The sequence below is a fragment of the Cydia amplana genome, chromosome 10 (genome assembly GCF_948474715.1).
Source record: "Cydia amplana chromosome 10, ilCydAmpl1.1, whole genome shotgun sequence".
NCBI classification, from domain to species: domain Eukaryota; kingdom Metazoa; phylum Arthropoda; class Insecta; order Lepidoptera; family Tortricidae; genus Cydia; species Cydia amplana.
Genome location: NC_086078.1, coordinates 17,802,362 through 17,820,888, shown reverse-complemented (window position 1 = coordinate 17,820,888; position 18,527 = coordinate 17,802,362). Strand labels below are relative to the sequence as shown.

Sequence of the window (18,527 nt, the reverse complement as noted above, 5' to 3'; positions counted from 1 at the left end):
GGAACAAAACCCTACCTACACTAACGATAAAATTGAATGGGTAATACCACAGAAAATAAATAATAGTACTAGGAGGTACAAAAGATTCACTCTCTAACAAAACGCGTCTGTTACGATCAGCCACTGACAATCCAACCTCTAGACTGAGCTTAGGCCAATTCTTTCATGAAACCGATGCTGCCAAAAATACGGGGGTGCGGGGGGACGAGGTGAGCGAATCCCGTGCCGTGATTGGTCCCTTCAAAGACACGGACCAATCACGGCACGGGATTGACTCGAAGATGGAGTAACGCTACCGTATGTGTGGCAGAGGGGGTAGCGCGACTATGCTATGTCTGGAGGTTGGATTGTCTGTGCGATCAGCACAGATATGGCCGCTAGGTGGCGACAGCGCCACGCGCGGCTTATAGCTAGCCACCAAAATTGGTGTGGAACGGATGTACTGTAGCAAAGCGACGAAATCGCGGAGTGAGCCACGCCTGGTATTACTGCAAAGTTTATTCAACCGTTTTACAATACGATAACTAATATATTATTCCGATATTTATAACATAAAATGTTCAAAGTATTTTGTTCACATGTCAATGAATAGTGACATAATTATAATCTTAGTATAAAATCTTATATATTGTTAGTCTGTATTAAGCCTCTTCCCTTCCTGTATTATCATATAGTCGTATGAATACAATTTTAACCTAACATTTTACAGCTAGATATTAAAATTTCACTTATTATAATTTTATATAACCTAGACCGTCAACTTAAAATTTAGAATATTGTAATATAATAATATGTAATGTTAGGATGACAAGTTTACCGAAAATCATCTCTTTTGCACTGTTATACTTAGGGATAGGTAATTAGTTTTTTATTCGATGACAAAAAATTACATATGAAACTGGGGTCCATCTTTTAAAAAAAAATTAATACCTTTATTTATATATATATATACATATATATATTTCGGGGATCTCGGAAACGGCTTTTAACGATTTCGATGAAATTTACTATATGGGGGTTTTCGGGGGCGAAAAATCGATCTAGCTAAGTATTATCTCTGGGAAAACACGCATTTTTGAGTTTTTATATGTTTTCCGAGCAAAGCTCGGTCTCCCAGATATTTAGTTAAAAATGTTATTTTGAACACCAATATTAAAAAGTAAAAAAAAAAGCGGCCAAGTGCGAGTCGGACTCGCCCATGAAGGGTTCCGTATTTAGGGGATTTATGACGTATAAAAAAAAACTACTTACTAGATCTCGTTCAAACCAATTTTCGGTGGAAGTTTGCATGGTAATGTACATTATATATTTTTTTTAGTTTTATCATTCTCTTATTTTAGAAGTTACAGGGGGGGGGGGGGTCGGTCGACACACATTTTACCACTTTGGAAGTGTCTCTCGCGCAAACTATTCAGTTTAGAAAAAAATGATACATATTAGAAACCTCAATATCATTTTTGAAAACCTATCCATAAATACCCCACACGTAAGGGTTTGATGAAAAAAAAATTTTTGAGTTTCAGTTCTATGGGAACCCCCAAAAAAATTTTTTTTTTTCTATTTTTGTGAGAAAATCTTAATGCTTTTCACAGAATACATCTACTTACCAAGTTTCAACAATATAGGTCTTATAGTTTCGGAAAAAAGTGGCTGTGACATACGGACGGACGGACAGACAGACAGACATGACGAATCTACAAGGGTTCCAACCCTAAAAAATGGAGTTCAGTCCAGCCTTACCCCAAAGCACCTTAGAAGAGGAGTCATACTCGGTAAAGTTATCATACTAATTTTAATTAAAATTTGAACGTGTATAATATGGCTACGGAGTATGCAACATAAATTTAAAACTGAAACGCCTCTATAATAATATGGACTATCACTGTTAATGGCCAGGTTTTGGTATAATGTAGGAAACTTGGTGAAATGAGTAAGGGTGTTGTCACACCAAATGATCCGTCGATCAATCGTCGATGGCTTGACAATCTTGGCATCTAGAAGTCATCGATATAAAGCAGCGACGATCTATCGACTTTAGGTAAGATTGCGGTAAACTAACATATAGAACCAGATTTTGCACCAGTATTTTTTATTGTTAGTTAGGTTTGTTATTTATATTCCGTTCTTAGATGTCATAAACTGAAATATAGTTTGTACTAATATTGAATATTTATAATATGTGAGGCCATAGAGTAAAATATCTAAATACGACCCTATACTACTAAAAATAGAATCCTATTTAGTTATATCATGTTTTTATAATTTCTTTGGCCTGACGTAATGTAAAATAAACAGAATTGTCTCAAAATTAAGAGATTAAATATTAAAAATAAACAATTTCTATTGTCACTGGCCAGTTAAAAAAGCAACAAAAAATAATATCATTGGGTGATTTTAAAGGCTTTATAATTTCCATTTGTACAGGATAACACTTCAGTCCGCTAACGCACACTAGAAAATATAAATAAATATACAAATATTTGTAATTTTGTACGAATCACAACAATACACAAAATGTTTCAGTGTCATCCAAATAATAGATGACCTATTTTTATTGGTCATTTAGGCGCAATTTTTCCCAAGTTATTAGTAAAAGCGCTTTAGGCGGTTATCACACTGATGCAGCGCTCCGCACCGGTGTGCAAGCGAGACAGCACTATACACGAACCTATAGATGTCCCGCTTGCACACCGGAGCGACGTGCGGGTCGGATTCAATGTGAAGACTGCCTTAAGTTAGAGATCGTTGCTCATTATATTTTAAGAAATTTAAAAGTTTTCTAAATAAGTAAAAATAAGCGATAGTTATCATTGAAATAATTAGGAAATTTCCGAAAGCTATAAGTTGCATTGGGGGTAACTTCAAAAGCTGGCTAATATTGGAAATTCCAAATATCTATAAAACCAGAAGCAATGCATACTTTAGCAATACTTATGCTACTGCAACGAGTACCAAGGCATTTTGCTTACTGTTGCTACAGTAGAATGTGCTTCCAGTTTAGTAAATATTTGCGATGTTCAAAATTACCTAACATTCGAAATTACCCCATGTACCTCCCTTATTTTCTAGTCACATTGCAACGACCTTTTAAATTTTATCATATATTTATCTTTCATATTTACAACGACTAAGTTAATAAATTAATATCGATACATATACAATATGATTATTTCACAGTATTAAAATTTATTAAGTCTATTATATTTAGAATTGCTGAATTGATTGAATTAAAAAGCGCTGGTGGCCTAGCGGTAAGAGCGTGCGACTTTCAATCCGGAGGTCGCGGGTTCGAACCCCGGCTCGTACCAATGAGTTTTTCGGAACTTATGTACGAAATATCATTTGATATTTACCAGTCGCTTTTCGGTGAAGGAAAACATCGTGAGGAAACCGGACTAATCCCAATACGGGCCTAGTTTACCCTCTGGGTTGGAAGGTCAGATGGCAGTCGCTTTCGTAAAAACTAGTGCCCACGCCAATTACTGGGATTAGTTGCCAAGCGGACCCCAGGCTCCCATGAGCCGTGGCAAAATGCCGGGACAACGCGAGGAAGATGATGATATTTAGAATTGCTGCAATTTATAAAGTGGCAGTTTATCTTAATATACAATTGAAGTCTGTTTTATATCCTAGATACAAAAAAGACGTTGCTCTCAATACGGACTTCAAAAAACTGTCCATAAACTGACACATAATCTCATACTGGCGAGATGTCATCATCATCTATACACAAACATAACATACAATATACATACAAACAAACTCGCCCCCTTCACTTGCACACACACGCACTTACACACCTGCATTTCGCTACACCTTAGTAAGCTCAAAATGTAAATAAATATTTAACTTCATAGATTATATTAATATTATTTGTAATTTTTTAAATAAGTTTCGTTTTAATAAGTATGACCTGCAATAATCTAAGCCTGATTGTGTTAACTACGCGCTACATGTCGTTTGAATACTCGTAACTGTGTCGGCTACCTACGGGACAGGCACTGCCTAGTGTAGGAACCATGTATAATTTGTTCTTGGTTTATGTTATTCGAGTACTTGCTTATCCTCTTTGTTTAATACTTATGCTCAATATCAAATATGTACTGAAATAAAGATTTACTTTACTTTACTTTTACTTTACTTTATCTTCCTCGCGTTGTCCCGGCATTTTGCCACGGCTCATGGGAGCCTGGGGTCCGCTTGGCAGCTAATCCCAGTAATTGGCGTGGCCACTAGTTTTGACGAAAGCGACTGCCATCTGACCTTCCAACCCAGAGGGTAAACTAGACCCTTATTGGGATTAGTCCGGTTTTCTCACAATGTTTTCCTTCACCGAAAAGCGACGTAAATATTAAATGATATTTCGTACATAAGTTCCGAAAAACTCACTGGCGAGATGTATTGAAAGTAAATTACGTAGACGTTAGCGTATATGTCAGTTTTGACACTGTCAGTGACTCATGGTACGGGTACTAGTCAGTTTTCTGTAGTTATTCTAGTCCGTTGCAATCTAATTATCATTTTAGTATCTGGGATTTAAAACAGAGCTTTTTGTTTAATATTGGGGCTTTAGCGATACGCATAGGTAATAGCGAAAACAAAAAATTGAGTGGTACAGTCAGAAGCAGAAATTGCTAAGCGGGCGAGCTGTTCAAAAACACCTTGACGCGCTCTTATTTTCTTAACAATAAAGTCGCGTCAAGATTATTGTGAATACCTCGCCCGCTTAGCAACTATTGCTGCTGACTGTACCTATATATAACAGAACAGTTCGAATGATATCAACCTGTTGTCTGTATATAATATCCTTATTATATATAATATCCTGATCGAATATTTAGTCATCTTTTTGCATTGTTTCGAGAATGATTTTGAATGATAAGCTAAATTTGACCCACTCCCCGATTTCCAATTAAGCTTAATTTTTGCATACATATGTAAATCGGATGAAAATGCAATATTATGATGACGTGGAGCTGATCTGATGATGGAGACAGGAGGTGGCCATGGGAACTCTGTGTTTAAACCAACGCAAACTATTAGTGTTTGGGTTTGTTAGAATTATCTAGATGAGTATTAGTAGTATCAGTTGCATGTGAAACGAAAAGTTCAGTCAGCGATAAAAGCTTGTACCAAAAATGTTTATTTTTTGCCAAAATCTTATTTCTCGTATGGTGGGCTGCTTGAGGCTATACAAAAAATATAATTTTATTATTTCAAATATTTATGTATAGATAAATATATGAAATATAAATCGTCTCGGCCGAATCGCCCATGAACAGCATGTTTTAATTTTAAGGACCTAATAAATAATCTAACTAAACTCTATGCACATTTTAAATTAATAAATGTTCTATAATACCAACCAACATTCAGGCATCTGGTGACATTCATCCACAACGACAGACATACATATATTATTATCAACATACTTGTAACGTTCCAATGCAAAATAACGCAAGGGACCCTTTTGCCTTGGACAGCCACATTTTGTATTTACATACATACGTTACATAATAATCCCTTTTCGTGATAGGAATTTTAAATAATTTACAGAATATGATATACTAGCTATTTTGATGAAAAAACCAAATCAGTAATAAATTTCTTCAATAAACTGACAATACTTCGAGAGGTAAACATAGGTCATAGCATATTGAACTACTTTTACTATGGGCATAGCCCCGAAATGAAAAATATTTTTCTTAAAAATCATGCACATACGAGTTGCCGACATGTATGATATGCAATAGCTGATTTTTTCCGCGTTTTCGTTCTGATTTTTCCGACGTTTTCGGTGTTGGTCCCATAGTAGAAGTTATTTAGTTTGACCTACATATTCGCCCCTTATAGTATGGTATAAAACCAATGTGTATACATTTTATATAATTTGTTGGTCCGATCACAAAATAGACTAGTAAGTATCGCAACTGTTTTGCCAAGAATTTACCTCACACCATTTCAATCATAACACTTTGAAATAAGGTGAAATTAACTATCTGGGGCCTTCGCTAAAATGACAAACTTGTATCGACAAACGCTAATGAAAATGTATCAGGGTGCTTAGTCATGATGCCAATCGTTAACGCTCCGTAGCGTAGTCATCTTTCTCTATCTTTAAGACAAAGACCGTTGCGTTTCATTCGCTACGGAGTGTAAACGATTGGCATTTTGGCTACGCACCCTGGATAGAATACGAACGAAAAATCACGTGATAGTCACGTCATATAGTTAGGCCCGTAAATTAATTTGTTTTGAGCTCCGAAAGAAATTTATATAAGTCTAAAAATCACAATTTTTGCCTAAACAATTGCCATGATAAATTACACATAATATATACTGTCAACATACTATTTATTTACAAGGTTTATGACAAATTGTATAGGCAAAGTATTGTGATATATATAGTACCGTGATTTTTTATACCTATAAGCTTTTTAGTTTTTAGTCTAGCCTAATTAGCTCACAAAATAGGCAGAAATAAAAACTGTACGAAACAGTTCCTCTAGCGATATTATATTTTGTGCAAAAATTAAAAGTGTATTGCACTTCGGTTTTACACACGGCCAAATTTAAGACATCTTTAAAAAATAATGATCAGATTTACATGGTACATTACTAAGATGGCTCAAAATTGGACTGTGAAACCATTTCAATAGCGCCCTAGAGCTGAAAGTTAAAGCAGGGCTTACAAACAGTAAAGTCACAATAGCCAGAATTATTGAACATTTATGGCCAGCCTATTATCAAATTATTCGTTTCATGAATCTTACATATTTGAAATTTTTGAATTTCACACGGTTGGCGCATACGTTTAAAAACCACTAGTTTTCTAAAGCATCTATGTCCATCCCTATACTTAAGCTTTCTTTTTTTAATGCTTAATTTCATGATAAAGCGGTATACGACATACCGATAACCGTGAAAAAGGTAAAATACAGTACTTTCGCATTTCTTCATAGTTATTGGTTAGTAAATACGCATTTATTTGCAATGGTTTTTACACGCATAGCGTCTAAATTCGCTTGTAATATCAACATTTAATTTCTAAATCCTGGGCACGGGCACCAAATTGTAACAACCCCCCGATAGGGTAAGATCAAGTTGCATTCGAAAAGCCATCAACAATGTACTTAAGGATTCGTATTGTTCACAGTTTGATTATTTAAGCTCTTTTTATAATCTTATACATATCACATAAGATTTGAGATATTTTATTTTAACATCTTATTGTGTATATGGCGGTACGTGTTATGAAAATATTAAGCATTTTAAGCTTTCAGTGTTTAAAATCATGCTTGATATTTTCGTAAACTATACAACCAATTTTACCAATTTTAACACACTGATCCGACTATTCGCAACATAAGGTCTACATATGTAGATGTAGTTCACAATTGTACGTAGAAACATTTGTTGTAATTAGTACCATCGCCCACACTGATAACTGACAGTTTATAAACCGTCAGTGCATCCGAGTTATCGCGCCGTCTGAATCAGCCCTAAAACTGGTTATAGCCTCAAAATTCAGCTGTTTCTACTAAAAAATCACCGCACAATTTTACCAAGCGCCTGAGATAAAGATAAATCTACCTATAGTCAGTTCAGTGTGTTTCTATTATACGGGATGATTTTAAAATCGATAAATTCCAGTCTCCCTAAAGGTGACAGTCCATTTCCAACCGCAGCTGCACTACTGTTCATTTTACTACGGAAATTGACAGTATAGTTTGTAGCTTTCTAATAGACCCCGAAGGCTAATCCTATTGTCTATTGTTAAGAAAAACCGCTCGTGCCACGTGCCACAACCACCTGCATAAAAAATCGGTACTTCGGTTACCGAGTGCCGGCGAGTCGAACGCTACAGAACCAGTCTAAAATGTGTCATCGAGATGCGTAACAGAGGCGCGTTATCGGAGAGCGCACCTACACTGGTTTTTTGAGCGTCGGACTAGCCCGCGCTCAGGTGCCAAATAGAATAATTAGGACCCTTTTTTGCAGGTAAGTAGCACGTGCGGTTTTACTGAACAATAGACAATAGGATAAGCCTTCGGGCTCTACTAGAAAGCTACAAACTATACCGGTAGTGCAGCTGCGGTCAGAAATGGAATGTTACCCTAAATTTACCGGAACAGTTCGAGCCCTACCTTAACTTGAGCCAGACCTAGGGCACCTGTGTGGACCTAGCTTGGCGGCTGTGGCTCGGTGCTGACGATGACCTGAACGATGTAGCCGGGCGTGATCTTGGCTTCCTCGATGAGGAGGCGGTCGCCAAGCAGCTTCCCGCCGTAGAACCAGCGCTGGCGCCACGGTTCTATGTCCTCTTGAGCCTGGAAGGAAAATAAAGGATGTAAAACTGTCATAAATTTCATTTTTCATACAAGCTTTTATCGCTGACTGTACTTTTCTTTCAACAGTCAACTACTTAACTACTACTTATCGAGACAATTCTAACAAACCCAAACACAATTAGGTTCCGTTGTTTTATCACTATCCATCATCAGATCAGCTCGATCATAAATAAAATGATGACTGGTTAAGCCATAATGCGACCCTATTGACTATACTGATTTAGAATTTGTTATGCTTAAATAATGAAATGAAATGAAAGTTTATTCACGAAAACATATGGTACAGTAGATGTTATTAAGTGTACATATTGACCCATGATATGTTCGGCCTTATGGCATGTGAAAATTATTTGTATTGACATAGTTAATTATGTTTTATTTATAATAAGTTAAGTGACATAACTATCACTCCTGAAATGCTGTACCTACTAGTATTAGTTGAATACGTACCTACCTGACCTGTAAAACATTGACTTTTATGAATAAATGTCTTGTATCTTGTATCTTATATGGTACCATAATATTGCATTGTCACCCATGGGGGTCAAGAGCCCGCCCTGGGGCCCAATTCCCGAACGGAATTAGTCTAATATTATTAGTATGTTGCCATGGTAACCCATACGACTTCACAGTTCGCGAACTAATATTATTAGTCTAATACCTTTCGAGAAATGAGCCCCTTGGCCTCGAATCTGATTATGCGACTCCCCCCCACCCCTCCCCCCATGCGACAACAGAATAAATATAATTTTACCATGTGACCCTAATACCTCTGGAAAAAAGCGCTGGTGGCCTAGCGGTAAGAGCGTGCGACTTGCAATCCGGAGGTCGCGGGTTCGAACCCCGGTTCGTACCAATGAGTTTTTCGGAACTTATGTACGAAATATCATTTGATATTTACCAGTCGCTTTTCCGTGAAGGAAAACATCGTGAGGAAACCGGACTAATCCCAATACGGGCCTAGTTTACCCTCTGGGTTGGAAGGTCAGATGGCAGTTGCTTTCGTAAAAACTAGTGCCCACGCCAATTACCGGGATTAGTTGCCAAGCGGACCCCAGGCTCCCATGAGCCGTGGCAAAAATTCCGGGACAACGCGAGGAAGATGATGATGTGACCCTAGTACCTGACAATAAAGCTGGATCCGCCCAAGAGTGAATGGGAGTCTTAAGTTAGATTCAAGTTATTGCTACTTATAGACCTTCTGTCATTTCTGTGGTAGACCTAAAATCAAGAAACAGTGTCGACAATGTACTTACGTGTAGTTTGTTCTTGCATTGCGCTATGCTGTGCCTGGCGGTGGCTGCGAGCGTCACGTCGCGACATGTGTGCGAGAGACGAAGGCGCAGAGCCACCTCCGCGCCGCCCTGCAAATACAAAATAGAAACACGTTATTTTGGGTTATTCCCACTAGTTACCACCAAGTTCTTACCAGTGGTAACTACTGGGAATTTTTTTCCAACCATTTACCACTGGTAACTACTGGGAAAAATAATTCCCAGTAGTTACCACCAACTCGGTTTAGTGGTAACTAGTGGGAATTTTTATTCCCAGTAGTTACCACCAAAATTTTGTTAGGGTTAAATACTAATAAAAACAGTACAAAAAAATTAAAAATAAATATAGAGTGATTTAATAAATCATTATTAAGTCGATTAGTGTTTTAGTAAACTGCCTTTAAAGTGACGAAAAAATATTGAAACAGTTTAACCGGTACTAGTACAAAAACTATAATATATGCAAGGATAAATTTAATAATCCATTTAGATTATTTTTAAGTGATTTTATTCGGTAATTCAAAATCAGTCTATATTTATTCTATACTATTTTATACTGTTTTTATTAGTATTTAACTCTAACAAAATTTTTAGTGGTAACTACTGGGAATAAATATTCCCAGTAGTTACCACCAAACCGAGTTGGTTACTACTGGGAATAATTTTTCCCAGTAGTTACCAGTGGTAAAAGGTGGGAAAAAAATTCCCAGTAGTTACCACTGGTAACAACTTGGTGGTAACTAGTGGGAATAACCCGTTATTTTCTAATTATTTAGCATTAAAAGACTGTCAATAGCAAAAGGCCTTGGGGATTCACCTGCAGACTCAAGTTTTTTGAGAAGTGAAAGTTATTGATTTTAATATATAGGCAAAATCGAAAAAATAAACCGTATGCCCTAGTTTGGAAGCCGATGAATGGGGTTGGCAACTGTCAAAGGTTTGCATAGATGGCGCCATCATAGCTTGCCTCTTTTTCTATGGGATTTGACTTAAAGGGCTGGCATCCAGATCCAGGGCATTAAAAAAAACAAAAATTTGACACAGTTCTAGGGATTGACAGGGCGAGCTATTATGGCGCCATCTGCTAAATACTTAGACCGGCCAACCCCATTGTCAAACGTCGTTTTGACAACCCGAGTTAGTATAGCGCCATCTACATCTCTTGTCAATTTTCAGACAAGAACTTGTCTCTGAAACTCCTTATATAAATAAAAATCATAATTTAGGGTAAATGCTGTAAATACTGACCTCCACTGGCTCCGACCATTCTGCAGGGGAGTCACGTCCACTCGCCTCCTTCACCATGTTTATGGGGGGCGACAGGCAGTAGATAGGGACCTGGAATATGTACAGAATTGTTTTTAAATCAAAGGTGTATATGAAGTCTCCAACCCGCTTTGGGTTGTGGTTAAGGTGTGCTTCCGCTATTGTTTTTCAACCACTAATCTCAAGCGGTCGAAAAAAGTAGAAGTAGTATATAGTAAGAAACCAACCGCCTTAGTAAAATCATCATCATCATCATCTACTCTCGTCCATTGCTGGATTTGCGATTTGCGGCAACTCTGATCCAGCTCTTGCCAACCGCCTTACGAAGGTCATCGCTCCATCTAGTTTGAGGGCGTCCTGCGCTACGTTTGCCGATATGCGGTCTTGGGTCTAAACTTTCCTTAGTAAAATGGTAGACCATAATGTGAATACCCCCTTACCTACATATATGTATGTGAATGTGGGCGTAAATACATTGAAGATTAATTAACGTTGAAGTCTATTGGCGTTATTAGTCAACATTTGTCAAATCTAACAAGCCGTTGATAATTGTCCTACCGTCCTTTGATATTTGTAATATTTGTATTAATTAGAAAGAGACAAAATTTAACAAACTCATGCTAAGTTTTATGAATAAGGGAGTATAAGTCATCTATCCAATTTATCAGAATCAATAACACCTACGACTAAATTATTTGTATGATTGACCTGGAAAAGGAATATATAAAAGAAAAGAGATTTAATCATAAATAATAGTATGAGGGTCACCCACACACTGTTGTAATGGCGTCACAGACAATACCCAAACGAGGTTGGTCGATTTTATAAAAATAGAATATGGAATAGGTATATTCAATATAATGCAATATAATTCAATTTTATTTAGAATTTTAAGTGTATAGTATATTCAATATAATACAACATAATTCAATTTTATTTAGAATTTTAAATGTATAGTCGCGCATAAGATAAGGCATATTCATTCTTGTAGTAGAGGCGCCATCAGATATATCGGAGCGGCCACAAAATCTGAACACGCACTCTAACGCCTTGACAATAAGGCGTGTTTGGCGTGTTCAGATATTTGTGAGCACCTTGGCCGCTCCGATATATCTGATGGCGATTGTACAAATCTCACATGCGAGATGCTACCCTGTAAAATCCTGTAGACTCCTTTCTTAACCACATGTATGGCGGCGGTCATGTGGGGCGAGGACAAATGGGAATACGCCATACGCCATACTGACTCTCAAACCCTTGAGAGGTTTGAGAAAACCTAAGCCGTAATATCCGTCTCAAAATGAATAGTGGCAAAATGTTTAGATATATATGACCTTGAATGCATTATGAGTCAATTGAGTGTCAATGACTTTATGAAACATGATTCCACTTTCCCTTTATGCCACTGTCACAACAATGGCGACATGCCACTCTAAAAGGACACAGGATGTTATACTAATTAATGGAACACCAATGATGGATACCTACAAACAAATACCTACAAACACAATAAGCCGTGTTCACTTTTAAAAATGATACAGGAGGCAAACGAGCGAGCGGACGAATCGACTGATGGTAAGCAATCACCGTCGACCATGGACACCTGCAACACAGGGGTTGCAACTGTTGCAAGTGCTTTGTTGGCCTTCAAGTTTCACTACACTACACCAAGCTATGTTTTTAAAGCCTAATAATTATTAAAATTACAGTTTGGCCAATCTACTACCTACTCCCTGCTCCATAATCCTGCATTCTGATTTTATTTAACGAACTTCAAAAAAGGTTGTTGACTCAAAACCCCGATGTGAATAAATAAATATAATTTCATATTTTCCAATCGCTTTTCAGTAAAGGAAAACATGTCAGAAACTGGAAGTAGGGCTGCAAACATTTGGATTAATGCAACTGAGTTTAATATACATATTTGTTGGTAAAATATAAAAAAATAGCTTGTTTTACTCCGACATTTTAACTACCCAATATTTTTCTGTTTAATTTTCCTTAAATTATCAAAGTGTTACCATGCCCCCACCAACTGAGAGATAACACTGGATAAATTGCGACTAATTGCTAATTAAATATGTTATTTAACTATTATTTTCAAACATTGTGAGTAAACATGCATATCTATATCACCATTTGATATTAAGATGGAAATAATGCTTAGTTTTCTCAAAATATTACAGTTTTTTTTTCAAAAAAGGAGTACATATGTAGTGCATAATTGTTTTCTATCGTATTTTCTTGGAAACATTCGTATTTGACATACTAGTTCAGTCAATGTCAGTACTTTTGTACCGAGACTGGCTGAAATAGAAAGACACGTTCATAAGTTTCCGTGATGGAAAATAATTGTATGCAGTAGACCTGTACACAGGTTTTTAGCTGTATTTTTCTGGTGGGGTCTATTATAGCTTAAACCCATTCCTGAGAGAAATACCTTTGCCCAGCAATGTGGTGCTGGTAATGATGATGATTTTTACTCTAAGCCAGCCATTCTCAAAGAGTGTTCTGTAGTATAAATAGTATCATAATAAGTGGTATCATGTCACTTTTGTCCTTGCTGTCATTGCAGGCAGTGTATTGAGCAAAGGAATAATGTATCATCTGTGCCATGCATTACGGGGATGAGATTTGTGATAATTCTCTGCCAAACAGTGAGAATTCTGTATAATACTATTATTTAATCTGTGCTTTAGAATTTAATCTTGCGTTTAGACCTTGATAATGTGTATCAATTATGCAACACCTACATGATATTAATGGTGGGTTGTTATGCATAATTGAAATATGTATAATTAACATTCAATTAATAGTGTCTTCCTAAAGAGAACTCAACTCTCCACACAGGGAAATACTAACAAACTATGATAGAAACTTTTTGGTGCATCAGGTCATAGACAATCAAGTATTGAGACAACCTAGAAAAAAAATATGTCTAAGTATACACTTCTGATATTTATTTAATCCATATCCCAGTAAAAAAGTGAAGTATATGGTTTAATAATGAAATAATTATAGTGAAAAAACCGTACAATTTTTGCTGATAATGAATGATCACTACTTACAGAAATAAATATCAAGAATATTAAAAATCTTGCCATATCATAAGTTGGGCAAGTTTTTGACCTTAAAACAGAATGTCAATAATAATTAATGTTAGCATAACCATTAACATCATTTAACATTAATTAAGATGTTATCCTTGAGTAGTTTTCATAGCAAGTTCAACCAGTATTATTTACATGATTGATTTCATTCAAGAAAACATTAAATATCACTGGACTTAGCATAGTAAAAGAAAGAAAGAAATAAATTGATTTTTGTTCTCCTAAAATAGTATTAATAAGTGTGTGTGTGTGTGTAGTAGAAGGGTCCTTTTATGATTCAAGTGCAATAAGGACCTTTTTATCTGAAATTCCAATAGAAATTCTGATAGAATGGTCCTCATTGCACATGAAGCAAAACTGGCATAAGGACCCTTCTCTAATGGAAAGCCACACAATGTTGCACAACAGAAATAAAATACTGGCAAGGTTATAAGTTTATCATAAATTTCTAATCATAACTGACCCAAGTCACAGTCTCCTGTAGACAAAGCAAAACACAAGGGGCTACTCCTTTTCTATTAACTTTATAATAAATTCATTACTTATATTATGTTATTCAAGTTATTCATTGCCCTTATGAGTGACATCTGTTTTAATAAAGTCTGTGTTGGCTTGTCATACTGTCAGATACACTATCAGTAGGCAAAATATGATAAACATATTAGACTCACCTGATATCTAGTACCCCATTCATCATAGCACTCTGTGAGGTACCCATTAGGCACGGACACACTAGCGCCGTCCAGGATCGCCTGCGCTAGTTGGAAGTCCATCGCCTCCGCGGCCACGGCCGCAGCTCGCAGCGCATCCCAGATTTCCTTCCGACCCTCAAACGCGGGCGCTGTGTCCCAAAACTCGTCCCGCTTACTCCGCAACTGGCCCTCCGTGAGCGGCACGTCCGATTTCCACCTGATCGTCTCATGGCACAGCGACTGGTTCTTCCTTAAACCACCTAAAAGAATGCCTCCGTTTAGTCACAGTTCACACCACGCATTAGCCGTCACCACGGCGACAGAAATACTACCGACCGGAATTAGGCCGAGACACAGTCCCCGAAGACTCCTCGCCCACGGGCCCGCTTCTGCTCCTAGTTATTCCTATGCAGCCGCCCATTTTGATCACATTCTACAATTGCCCATTTAACAAATATTTACAAAAAAATATTAACAAATAACATTTTATCTTCTACTGTCAAAGGAATATAGCTGTATTGGTTTTGTTATTGCATCGGATATTTTGTTTTATTAATTAAGGAATATGAACAATATCATTATTAATAAATATTTATAAAATTCCACGTTATACCCCATTTCTTGAATTAAATCATATAATATATCATTCTGCACTTTATTTTATTGATTTTTTTCTCAATTTTTGATAAATCTAAACGCATTGTCAAGTTGTCAACGAAATATCAAGCAAAGGTTTTTACCGTTGTGCTAAGTTTATATATTTTCAACAACAGCGTTTTTAACCGTATCTCAAATAAAACAAAACCTACAGTGTTGCCAGTTACTAGAAGAAACCTCTAATTTAAAGATTAAATAAGTTATTTTCACAACGATAAAAAACTTAATTCTAATTTAGCAAGATGGTAAATATTAATACGAATTCAGTATACGAATAAGTGAATAACAATAAAAATTAAAGATAAATTCTTCTGGTGAAATATCAATTGCTGCAGAAATTAACATCTCATAATCACATTTTTTATCCATTTTCAGGCGGAATCAAGACGAATCTAATGGCAACTCAAAATTTGACGTCGGTGTGTGTCTGTGTGACATTGACAATTTTGAACCTGTCGATTGCATGAAGTTATATTTTTTAAACTGGAGCGAGTTGTCACTTTTTTTGCCATACTAATTTAAACCTTATCACCGAGACAGAAAGTTGTTCGTACCAGACTAGAGAAAACGGTCCACTTGAGATAGAAAAACCCGAGCCCTGTGTCTCACTCGCACATGTTGCCAATGTTAAAAAGATACCATTGTGGTAGAAATTATATCATTAAACTACTGAATTTAATTACCTTCTTATACAATTTTAGTGCTATATTCAGATTACAGTTCTGATATATTTTAAGTAATTTGTAAATAATTATGATGCCAATATTATTAACTGATTAAACCAAGCGCATACACAGCAAAAAAAACCTAAATTTTAGTATGGTAGGATTTGTAGTAACTTTAAATATTAATTGGTATCCCCAACTTGATGACATTTCTTCAAAACACGTGAATGCGAAATTTCTTAAAAATTGTGAAGAAATGTTATGTTAAAGGTTGTTGGAGTGAAATAATTGCTAATTGTGGAATATTGTTTCACAAGAAAGCCACAATTATTACATTTTACTATAAAAATACAAGACAACATTGTCAAACTCATTAGGGTGACTATGATGTCGGCACGTTGTGAATCGGTCTCACAGAATTCTTATTATTAACGTAGGTAATGTATAGTGCATCAAGCAAATCTTGTCAGTAGCAATGTACTGCAAATTAAAGTAGGGTAACACCATGTAACACTCAAAGAGCAGAATTGCGCTAGGAATAGCAGCAATGTACATCGAACCAAAACGTGTTTATTTTTCCGCCCTTAATACTACCATCTATGGAATTATCATAACCTCAAATTTTAGTAATGTTTACCGTCAACGAGTATGATTGTACTTTGCAGGCACCTTAGCTTTGCTTGAGGTCATGCATAATCTTGGTATTTAATGGTGACAGCAGAAATTTCTCTTGAAATAGAAACGATTCAGAATGTAAACAATAAGATGATGGCTGTCATTCACGATCCACATTCCACAGATAACACACAGATGACACGCGATTTTGGAATTATTCGAACACAGTGTTGCTAACCCGCGATTTTTCAAATTTGCCGCCTTTTACTACTGACAAGATTTGGTTGATCCAGTATAAAAGTAAGTTTAACTTAATAGGTATGTCTTTATTTCGGCATGTTTAATTTAAGATTTGTTATAGAATACCTAATTGAAGGGATGTTTACAAAGACAACATAACTGATTAGAGCGGTTGTCATTTTTTTTAAGAACATGTTAATCGTTTCAGGTGTCAACCAGTGTAGTCAGTTATGTTGTTTTTGTAAACATCCCTTCAATTGCCAAAATTAAAAACCAAAGTGCTTAACTCCTTAAACATTACAGACTCTCATTTATACATAATATTTTGTTACGGAAAAGGTGTGTCAAACTGTTTATATATATGCAATCGATTCTTTATAGGTAGGACACATTTCCGTCAATAGAAAAAAGGCACCAACTTTAAAAAAAACGTCATATTTGCTAAACAGATCTTCAATGACGCTTACACTTAAAAAAAGCTGAAGTGGACAAAAGGGAAGCCTACCTTTATGAACATACCATGAGTGAGTGCTAAAGAGGCCGACTACAAATGAAAGAAAAAACCCGACTACTTAAAATTTCACTTTATTTAGAAAATGTCACACCCTACTGATATATTTCATGTTATCCTAATATCCCACATACAGATGTCTTATGGTCACCCTAATTAGAACGAGATGCAGGGCTCTAGTTTGACTTCTCATGTGGACACACTTTTTGGTCAATGTACTCGATCCAGTTTATTAACTCTAAATCCGTGGTCGATTGTGGCTTGTGGATTGTTTTCAAACTTCATATATTATATTCTCAGGATGGTTTTAGTAGTAAATAAAATAAACACCTAAATTTTTTACGAGATATGCGTGTTATGGAACAGCACAGGATTACATCGGTAATTCATCCTAGTTTTACATATCAATGCGATAACACGACGTAGAGAAAACAAAAAAGTTATCAAAACTTATCACGTTCCAGGCTCCTACCGCTTACTATATATCCGAATTCATATCCGAGGATGAAGAAAAGTCTATACTGTCAAACATCTACGCGTCGCCGAAGCCAAAATGGACGCAGCTTAGTAACAGAAGACTTCAAAACTGGGGCGGAATTCCGCATAGCAAGGGCATGATCGCGGAGACCATTCCAACATGGCTGGATTCCTGCTTACAGACCATTCATAATTTGAATGTCATGGGAGGACACAGGCCTAACCACGTTTTAGTGAATGAATATTTAGCTGGGCAAGGAATAATGCCGCATTTAGATGGTTCTTTATTCTACCCAACTATAACTACTATTTCTGTTGGTTCTCACACGGTTTTGAAGTTCATGGAACCCAGTGAAGCTGAAATGGTGTCTCAACCTGTGTTCTCATTCCTATTGGAACCTAGAAGCTTATTGGTTCTTCAAGACAAGCTTTTCAGCCATTACTTACATTGCATTGAAGAAGTTTATGAGGATAGTTTGGATGATTCTGTTTTAAATTTAGGGCTGTGCTCCGATAAATATGTAAAAGGATCTACAGTCAAAAGGGAGACAAGGATATCGCTAACAATTAGACATGTGCCTAAAACTAGTGCTTTTAAAATTAATATTGGAAATAAAAGATAACATTTTAATATATCATTTTATTAAGTTTGCACATAATTGAAACCTT

The 18,527-nt window shown here is 36.3% G+C and overlaps 2 protein-coding genes across 2 annotated transcripts; one reads left to right on the top strand and one right to left on the bottom strand.

Annotated features, from left to right (window-relative positions):
- Window positions 1-8,183: 8,183 nt before the first annotated feature.
- Window positions 8,184-15,237, bottom strand: LOC134651599 (ubiquitin domain-containing protein 2). The gene is made up of 5 exons (XM_063506699.1): window positions 15,030-15,237; window positions 14,673-14,953; window positions 10,874-10,963; window positions 9,608-9,715; window positions 8,184-8,330 (listed from the first exon to the last, which is right to left on the bottom strand). The coding sequence occupies exons 1-5, from the start codon at window positions 15,112-15,114 to the stop codon at window positions 8,184-8,186; spliced, it is 711 nt and encodes a 236-aa protein (XP_063362769.1). The 5' UTR covers window positions 15,115-15,237.
- A 2,492-nt stretch (window positions 15,238-17,729) lies between these two features.
- Window positions 17,730-18,487, top strand: LOC134651717 (alpha-ketoglutarate-dependent dioxygenase alkB homolog 6). The gene is made up of 2 exons (XM_063506819.1): window positions 17,730-17,762; window positions 17,810-18,487. The coding sequence occupies exons 1-2, from the start codon at window positions 17,730-17,732 to the stop codon at window positions 18,479-18,481; spliced, it is 705 nt and encodes a 234-aa protein (XP_063362889.1). The 3' UTR covers window positions 18,482-18,487.
- The last annotated feature ends 40 nt before the right edge of the window (window positions 18,488-18,527 follow it).